At 40.6% G+C, this 9,860-nt stretch overlaps 1 protein-coding gene across 1 annotated transcript; it reads left to right on the forward strand.

The window, feature by feature from the left end:
* The first annotated feature begins 681 nt into the window (after positions 1-681).
* Positions 682-8,172, forward strand: LOC139648742 (flavin-containing monooxygenase 5-like). The gene is made up of 10 exons (XM_071524965.1): positions 682-719; positions 1,112-1,297; positions 4,260-4,448; positions 4,707-4,872; positions 5,947-6,089; positions 6,188-6,384; positions 6,530-6,677; positions 6,835-7,042; positions 7,154-7,226; positions 7,329-8,172. The coding sequence occupies exons 2-10, from the start codon at positions 1,166-1,168 to the stop codon at positions 7,741-7,743; spliced, it is 1,671 nt and encodes a 556-aa protein (XP_071381066.1). The 5' UTR covers positions 682-719; positions 1,112-1,165; the 3' UTR covers positions 7,744-8,172.
* The last annotated feature ends 1,688 nt before the right edge of the window (positions 8,173-9,860 follow it).

Below are 9,860 nucleotides of genomic sequence, written 5' to 3' on the forward strand. Positions count from 1 at the left end.
AAAAGGAGAAAGCAGATCTTAGTGATGACTAACTTCTTAGTTGGCCTACTGCTCCACGCATGCCTTTGTTATTAGACAAGACATTTTCAGACTGAGCCGGACCGTCCTGTGCAGGGCTAAAGCTAAAGCATGACCCGGCGTGTGGCAGTGGTTGGAGGGGGCAGTTCAGGGGGCAGTTCAGGTCAGAGTGCAGTTTCATTCTTGGACACTAGTATGCGCCTGCCATCTGGTTCTCTGTCCACCACATTATATAAGCAGCCTACATGCAAAAAAACATGTTCACACCCCAGAAAAGAGACACACCCCACCCCTCTTAAAAGGAACTTCCATATTCCCAGTAGCTCATGTTAAATATGATCTGTATGGATCCTATAGGCCTTTGACTTGGACTCCAAAACTAGATGAGATGAGGCCATTCATTCCACATATTTCTATAGCATCGCTAGGTGGCTTCCCTTTGTTGTTTATAAACGAGAGTAGATACAGAAACAGATTTTGGAGAAGATATACAGCTTGTATTTTTTGTCTCCAATTCAGCATTGCTTAACCTGCATTTATTGTGGGAACAGCATGATTACTATCTGATCAGTTATTTTTCGTCCAGTCAAACAAGGCCATGACGTTGCAGTGAGCTAAAGGTCAGTTTACCGTCCCTTATTCCGCCCACTGCCTGGACTTGTGCAACATGAACAAGTTTCTCGTTCGCATCTTCGCAACAGGTAAAACAGTTATCATCTGCAGCTGCAGCCTGTAGGAATATCCGCAATGCACGAACGTAGATACGATCGATCATAACATTTTGCATAGATGTAAGATAGAGACTTTTAAGAATTACAGTTGTGCAGACAGACAGAGAGCGACGCCATGAAAAACTCAGTTGGCCATAAACAGTTAAATAGTGTGTTCGTACCGTAAACAGATGAAAGCGACAGTAAACATTACGCTACACCGTATCTGATATCATGTAGGGCTAAAACTCGACTATATCTAGTTAGTTATTAACTTGTATGCTCGATTCTACTAGTAATCAAAGTACAGTCCATAAAAAGAAAATCACATATTGGTGATGGCTAACTTCTGTTGCCCCATTCATTCACCCCTGTGTTATTAGAGAAGCCACTTTCAGACTGAGCCGGACCGTCCTGTGCAGGGCTAAGGCTAAAGCATGACCCGGCGTGTGGCAGTGGTTGGAGGGGGCAGTTCAGGTCTGGCCTGTATCAAGAGCTGTCTGGATGAGGGGCTGGAGCCTGTCTGCTTCGAGAGCAGTGATGACATCGGCGGCCTGTGGAGGTTTAAGGTGGGTCACACTCTGCAGGCTGCAGGTCCCTTCCCTTACTGTCTCCTTTCATCTCCATCAACCGTCCGTCAATATGAGAGGCTCGAACGAACGGGAACACTAGGGGCACTTTTAGCTCTCCAAATTGTTCAAAATTGAAACTCTTTGAAAAGTAATTTGGACTTGCACAGTCTTTCGTACAATTGTTGAGACATACTAATTTGCATTTAGGTTAAAAAATGTTAATCAGGAAAATCTTTTTTTAAAGAATCTTAAAAGAATCTTAAACAATTGCATTACCACAACATATACGATATTTGAATTTATTTTTGATTAAACTTAAAAAATAAAAATAAAAAAAAGTATAGTATCAGAAGTATCAGAAACTGGACAATCTTAAATTGGCCAATTGTGCAGCCATTCACAGTGAACAGTCAGCAAGGAAAAGAGAGTAATCTGGCTTTATTTTGTGCACTTTATTGAGTAATTTCCAAATTTTCCACTTAAAAGAATTGAGTTTGCACTTGGTCCTCTCTCTTGGTCGTAACTTTTACTCTGAGCATAGGTGTCATTTACACTGGGGACGCTGGGGACATGTCCCCACCACTTTTTGAAATGGCCAATTTTGTCCCCATCACTTTTTAAAAGCATAATTTGTTAAAAATGTTCTGAAAAATAGCTTGCACCAAGAAATATTAACTAACAAATGAAAACGCTTTGAGAAAGGTTTATTTGCACAATAAGAAAACATACAATGCAATGTAAATATAGAAGAAACAAATGCGCATTGTCCAAAAAAAGTAACATAAGCTAAAAAAAAAGCCCACTGATTCTAAAATGTCCCCACCACTTTTCAACACAAAGTGACGCCCTTGACTCTGAGTACATTTTGAATTAGCTACATTTTACTTTTACTTAAGTAGATTTTTACAACAGTATTTTTACATCTACTCAAGTAAAATATCAGCAGAGTAACAATACTTTTACTTGAGTAGATAATTCTAGTACTCTTTCCACCACTGCTGTTATGGTAATGACTTCTTGTGCTGGTAAGGACAGGATGTTACATGACAAGTCATCAGGGTTAGAGATTAAGCAGACCTATAACTGCTTAAATAGCCTACTGTCCGGAGTACATTTTTAAGTTATGTCTGCTTTATTTGAGTTCTCTTTTTATAGGACTTTATACTTTTGGTTGCGGAAGAGGATTAGGGCCACATGTGAAAAATGCGTGAGTTCTGACATTAATCTCAGAATTCTGACTTTAAAGTAAGAATTCTGACTTTACTCTCAGAATCTCAGAATCTCAGAAAAGACTTTAAAGTCAGAATTCTGGAAGTCTTTGACTTTAAGCTCTAGGTTCTGACTTTATTCTCAAAATTCTTGTTGGGTATTGTTGGGAATTGAAAACACTGTATTTATAAACGATTTGTTCATTGTTGCAGTAAGGACAGACATATTTCTAAGAAAAATCAACACAAATGATTAATCCACATACATTTTGCAGTATGTTTTATTTTTATATTTCTAGAATGTAATTTCAGCTGAAATTATGATATTGTGTCATTTAATCAGTTTATTATATGCATCTAAACATTGCAAACACAAAGTAAAAATTTGTCATTTAGACCCATAAAATGCATAAAAAATTACATGAAACCACATAATTTAGCAGTGGATTTTTTGTAAAGGTGAATTTGATTTTTTTTTTTTTTCATTGCTGGGACTTGAAAGTGCCCATTCTACTCTGAACCAACTGTTTAATAATGATGATTATGATAACATGAAATTAATATTTTTTCTCCTCCAGGCAGGGGCGGAGCTTGCCTTTCATGCATATGGATGCTATAGTTATAGTTGAGATCTGTCTTCCCAACCATGTTATAGGTGTAAAAGGGCAAAAATAATAACCTATCAGCATACTGAAATTACAGTTAAATTCACAACTATTATGCTACAGAAAATGCAGCACTGATTCCCAGTGGCCTGTCAAAACAGCATGAGCATTTTGCTGAAATTTCCCATATTTTTCTAGATTTCATCTTTGCAAAACTGTCAATGACTGTGTTTATAAAGGTTGTAAGAGTGAATTGGCAACAAAAGTTAGTAGTTGTTGATTGTTCAGAATATGCTTACTATGCATTATACTATGAATTATGCTTATTTTTGTGGGTGCAAGGCACCTACAGCACCTATTCAAATTCCACTTATGGCCCTATCCCAGGAGAAGGGGAGTTGAAAACAACACGCACACCACTTGCTTTGTCTCTTTTTGTGGTGCAGGGAATCAATTGCCCCGAAAATCCAGTTCCAAAGAAAAAAAGTCAGTTCCCACACACACTTATCATCTCTGCATTGATTTATTTAAAAAGAGTCAACGTTTCGGTCACAAGGACCTTTTTCAAGACATATCAATTGTAAAGTGACATTAGTGCTTAAATACAGCCCATGATTGCATAACAGTCCACAGCTGTGTTGGAGGCGTGTCCATGATCCCATACAACAAGTTCACAGTATACAAAAAAATCCCATGGGGTCCTACAACTTGAAAATCAATCATGTACAAATGTGCAAAACATGTACTCCAAAACAACATTTTTTTCGGGAAGACATGTCTTTTTTGTATACTGTGAACTTGGGCTATGTCTTATATATATATACTACTAACCAGAGAAAAGGATGTTTTGCTCTTTAGCAGTGTCAGAAGGATTTTGGATGTGTACGATTGTGGATGTTGTGTGTTTTGACAATCGAGGGAATCTTAAATGAGTGAGGTGTTGTATGGGATCATGGACACGCCTCCAACACAGCTGTGGACTGTTATGCAATCATGGGCTGTATTTAAGCACTAATGTCACTTTACAATTGATATGTCTTGAAAAAGGTCCTTGTGACCGAAACGTTGACTCTTTTTAAATAAATCAATGCAGAGGTGATAAGTGTGTGCGGGAACTGACTTTTTTTCTTTGGAACCCTATCACAGGAGAACCCAGAGCCAGACAGAGCCAGCATCTACCACTCTGTCATCATCAACACCTCCAAGGAGATGATGTGTTTCAGTGACTTCCCCATCCCCGCACACTTCCCCAACTACATGCACAACTCCCTCATCATGGACTACTTTCGAATGTATGCCGATCGCTTCCAGCTCACCAAGCACATACACTTCAATGTGAGGATCCTTCACTAACTTCCTTCCTACAATTAAGAGTTTTTATATCCTTGAAATAATGTTTAATTTTCACCTCAGTCTCAGATTTGAAATGCCACTGAGTTTGGTATGACTGAAGGATATGCCAAGCTAAGAACATAGGAAAAGGATGCTATTATGTTCAAACCCACGTATTTGCACTTAACAGAGTTAGGGATAAGAAACCTGTGCTGGCTTGTGTTCTGTAATCAGCTCTCTTTCTGCCTCTCTGTTTCTCAGACCAAAGTCTTGCAGGTGAAGCAGAGATCCGATTTCTCTCGTTCAGGCCAGTGGGATGTTGAGACAGAGAACAGGGATGGAAAGAAGGAGCAACACATTTTTGATGCTGTGATGATCTGTATCGGACACCACTGTCACCCCAACATGCCTCTCCATGATTTCCCAGGTGCCACTCAAATAAAACCTTAACTCCTTCAAGGACAGATAGTGCTGTAGAGCACTATGGAGAGAAATTATATTCTTTAAGAATCAACTTTTCCCGCAGCATGTAGGAGCATGTTATGGCAAGACTATACTCCAATTATCAAGTCGATGGGGTTGCATAATGTCAACAGAAATCAGGTAGCCTCCAACCAAAGAGAATACTTAATTTTGATTGTCAGTATCTTGCCCTTAACCAACCTTTCCATATATGTAATTTTATTTTACACTTTGATTTGGCTCTCAGTTCCCTATATGAAATACTGTTATGAAATCATCAAGATCACCATGATCCTCTATAAAACTACCTAGGCTAATAAACAAGTCATGGACACTGGAGGAAATGTTTTCCTTTTGTTTTGGAATGGTTTGAGTGTGCGGCCAGCTGCGTTGTGTTTTTCAGATATAGATCAAAGTCAATGTCTTACAGATGTAGGCTGTCTAACCATTTCTATCTGTTTCAAATGAAAAAGTTGATTCAACAACTGGTGGGGGAAAGGGAGTGGGGCCGAAAAAAAACAGAGGTTCCTCATGGACCGGGGTGTCTGTTAAGCGGGGTCACACACTGACTGGGGGTGAGACTCAGGTAAGAGAGAAAGCAACCAGTCCATCCGTCCACTACCCAAGTCTGTTATCCTAATTGCACTCATAATTCAATCCTCCGTGATTGTCCACTTGTCCAAACGGTATTCAGTCAAGCCACAAAATTCCTCAAAGATACAGTTTGCTGGGCTGTTGGCTGCTTACCACACCGGGGATTCAGTGCACCACCTTCCTCTCCAAGGCTGCAGGAGGACTGAGTTGCTTTTATGCAGGCAGGAGCTGATTGGTAATCTGCACTGTCTGTGGTCCTGCATTGCCTTTGTGGAGCGCCCCAGCCTCCCCAGGGCTTCACAAAGTGCATTTCTTAAATGTAGTTAACCCAGATGTTTTAATCAAATCACTGCAGTAATAAACCTGTAATAAAACTGAAAACCTGTCATGAACTCTCCTGGCAGCAGATGCATCTAGTGGTCACAACTCTGTGTCTATCTTTCAGGCATTGACACATTCAAGGGAAAGTACTTCCACAGTCGGGACTACAAGACTCCTGAGGAGTGGAGGAACAAAAAGGTTGTAGTGATTGGAATAGGAAACTCTGGAGGAGACATAGCTGTGGAACTGAGCAGAGTCACCAAGCAGGTTGGTGTCACATATGGATCCTCAGAGGCACATAAGACTCTAATCTTAACCATATTCAAGTACTGGCATTACTGACTCCCCATGTCTTCTCTCCCCAGCTTTACCTGAGCACTCGGAGGGGAGCCTGGGTTCTGAACCGAGTTGGAGACAACGGCTTGCCCCTGGATATGAACGTTAACAGGATGGTAACTTCTCTGCAGAAAATGCTTCCCTTTGGTTTATTCTGCAGCCTGGGAGAGAGTCGGCTCAACAAAAGATTCAACCACAGTCTGTACAATTTGAAGCCAAAACACAGGTAGTTTTATCTATTTCTGTGCAATTGTATTTTCAGATAAGGAGCTGCATGACATTTCTTTTATTAATTAAAAATGCTGATATGTGGTATGTATCAAGTTGAGTATCATTACTTATCAATGTGTTAAAATGAATCTGAATCTCAGGATATTCAGCCAACATCCCACAGTGAATGATGAGCTGCCCAACCGCATCCTATCTGGAACAGTTCAGGTGAAACCCAACATCCGCAGATTTCAAGGATCCAGCGTGGAGTTTGAGGATGGGAGTGTTGTGGAAGATATCGACTTAGTGGTAGGTGTAATCGTAACAAGTGTATACACGCACACACACACACACACACACACACACACACACACACACACACTCAACCCTAACCCTTTACACACACTTTCGTTGGACAGCAGTGACATGCAGTAGCATGTTAATGAGATGACTCCCTCTCTTGCAGGTATTTGCCACAGGTTACAGCTTTTCCTTTCCATTCCTTGCCTCACATGTGCTGTCAGCGTCTGGGAACAAATCAACACTGTACAAGTATGTTTTCCCCCCTGAGTTGGACCGCCCCACGCTGGCTATCATTGGGCTAGTGCAGCCACTGGGAGCCATTATGCCAATCTCTGAGATGCAGGCCAGATGGGCCACACGTGTCTTTAAAGGTGACACATGTTCTTTAAAATGTGAACTTTTTCACATTATCCTTCACAGAAATACTTGAGATTGAAGTAGGGCATTTACTCAGTTGTCAACTCTGTTCTCATTACACACAGGTTGTAACAAGCTTCCTTCAATGGCTGCCATGCTGAAGGATGTTCAGTGCAAGCGGGAGAGCATGGCTGCAAGGTACTGCAGTGGATTTATTCAATTGAATGATTGTTTATTTAGGATCTAAAAGATACCAAGTCCTGTTGTCCACAACATGTTTGGCTCTGGACTCTTTCTCAGGTATGTTACCAGCCAGAGACACACCATCCAGGTTGACTTCATCAACTACATGGATGAGATAGCAGAGCAGGTGGGGGTTCGACCCACCATCCTGAGGCTGCTACTGACGGATCCCAGGCTGGGACTGAGTGTGATCCTGGGTCCGCCTACACCGTACCAGTATCGTCTTAGAGGGCCAGGAAAGTGGGCTGGGGCCCGTCAGGCCATCCTCACTCAATGGGAGAGAGTGGCCCAACCCATGAAGACCAGACCGTCTGATCAGCCCGAGCCCAAACGCTCCTTTATGTTGCCTCTGATTCTGTCGGCCGCTGCCCTGGGCCTGGCTGCCTATTTCAGCAGGAGCAGCCTGCCAGCCTTCCTACAAGAGCCCAGTACACTGCTGGACTGGATGAAGGTCTACCTGCCTGCACAGTGACCTGCAATTAAAGCACATCAGCTCATTAGGCTGATCATTATGACTGTATAATACATGGCTGACTTGCTTGCAGGCTCTTTTAATAATTAACATACTGATCATTACTATACAGTTTCTTCAACATTATCCCCATCTCCACTAATGAACAAAGATACAGTACATTAGTCAATGATGCCACCTAATGGTGGCTTTAGAGTGCAGCTGATGCTATGCTTGAAAAAGCTATTATTTGTGTATAGTCTTTTGTGTCTCACTGCATAGAATAGGGATAATGTGATTGCTGGGCTCTCCCTAGCCAATTCATGAAGTCATAAATCAATTGCAAAGTGTAAATCAGATGTTGTTATTAAAAGCCAATACATAAAGATGACATAAAGCTTTGCACTGCTTTTGCTTGGCACAGTTTCCAACAATTCTGCTGAATCAAGACTCACCAAATTAAAAATTGTCAATACCAAGGAATATGTTGCAGTTCTTTGGGAAGAAATGTGTTTATTACTATTGTGTATTTTGTAGTTTGTATTTCACAGGTTAGAAAAAAGCCTTTTCTAAAAAAAAAAACTAAAAAAAACATTTGAAAATGAGATAACGAGAATCAGACAATCATCAAGAAAAATCATTGATCACACTACTCACAACTGCATTATGGCTTCAGCTTCAGGACCAGTACAGGAAGGCAAGTATGGCTAAGAAGCAATGACACATGAAGGGCGTAAAACACAGGATGCCATGTTCAAGGGACATAGTAAAACCTGCCACATGCCCCTTAATCACAAAGTTGACCCTTTAGGCTTTGGGAGAATCTAAATCTAAATCTAAATCTTGGCAGTCAGGGAATTTGACAATTCCTGTGTGGAGAGTAATACTAAACAATGTATCTAGGTCATGTAATTTCAGTCTTGCCCATTGAGTTTTGAAATGGATCATGTTGTCTGTTCAAATAATAACCTGTTGTATTTAAAAAGATCGACATTCCTTGTCCCCAGTTCTATATGTTGATACATTTGTTTAAGGTAGTTCAGTTTGTTTAAGTGGTCGGCCTATTTTTAATTAATAGAACTACACATTTTGAGGCATTCACCTATGTGCCAAAATAGAAGAGAATAGGCTAAAAGGTTAAACTATAAGCTCCATTTGGAATCACCAAAAGGAGAGCAACCACCTATGTAGGCCTAAACAAAAAAAGAATTACATAGTGATGATTTAAGTTTTATTTTCATGTAACTTGCGTCAGTGTGATACCACTTTCTACGATCAATACTAAGAAGCTATATCAGAAAAATTAAGGCTACATTAGCTTATAAAGGTGTATAAATAAAAACAAAGGTAACGAGTTTAGGTTGGTTTACATCCCTCTATTGCATCCCTGACAACAGAATGGAATATAGAGAGAAGCCACGGGAGTAGTAATGTAGTAGTAATGTGCATGTTCATAAAATCATCATACAAAAAATCTCAGTCCACACCTAGCAGGCTGGACTTACAACAGACTTCAAACAAACCGCCGCGCGGCAAGCACCGGAGGACCCCGGAAAAGGAATCGTCCACGCATCACTCGTTACCATTTGGGTTGCCAGGTTTAGGACTGCCCGTGGTAAAACAATTCAAGGGAAGTCGGTGATTTGAGATTCACGTATTCAATTAATTCAGCCGCCTTTGCTGTAACTCCTCGTTTATAAAATAACATAAATGATAATAATGATAAACGATGTGTAGCCTTTGAATAGAATAGTCCACCTATTCCTGAAGTGTCAAGTTAGACTACACGACTGACAAATCCTACAGGATTCTCAATGGCATACATCTAACTTTCTAACCAAGCAGCACTGACTGGGCCCTATGTTTACGTGAAATGGGTCAATTTACCCTTATCCCTAATTGATATCCTAAGTAATTCAATGCAGTATTGCAGCGTAACCGTACTTTCCTGCATAGATTGTCCACTCGCAACCTGCAAAGTCATTGTGGTTGAGTGTCTCTATGTTGCACCTGTTGAGACCACCAAGGATCGGTGACTGAGTTTATTTGCAGCCTATTTTAATATTGCTTTACTGGTATACCTTACACTAATTCCATATGAAATTATCTCAAACACTCCAATTGGACCAGAGTTACCC

This window comes from Centroberyx affinis, unplaced genomic scaffold (assembly GCF_046629955.1).
Source record: "Centroberyx affinis isolate AG114_WGS23_722 - 3 ecotype Tasmania unplaced genomic scaffold, CSIRO-AGI_Caff_v1 ptg001253l_1, whole genome shotgun sequence".
Classification (NCBI taxonomy): Eukaryota; Metazoa; Chordata; class Actinopteri; order Beryciformes; family Berycidae; genus Centroberyx; species Centroberyx affinis.

What these genes read in the sequence shown, in the direction of transcription:
- LOC139648742 (XM_071524965.1), top strand. Translation starts at nt 1,166, where the DNA reads ATGACCCGGCGTGTGGCAGTGGTTGGAGGGGGCAGTTCAGGTCTGGCC. An exon ending in TGAGCAGAGTCACCAAGCAG is followed by an intron (nt 6,090 to 6,187) that starts GTTGGTGTCACA and finishes TTCTCTCCCCAG; the next exon opens with CTTTACCTGAGCACTCGGAG. An exon ending in GGCCACACGTGTCTTTAAAG is followed by an intron (nt 7,043 to 7,153) that starts GTGACACATGTT and finishes CATTACACACAG; the next exon opens with GTTGTAACAAGCTTCCTTCA.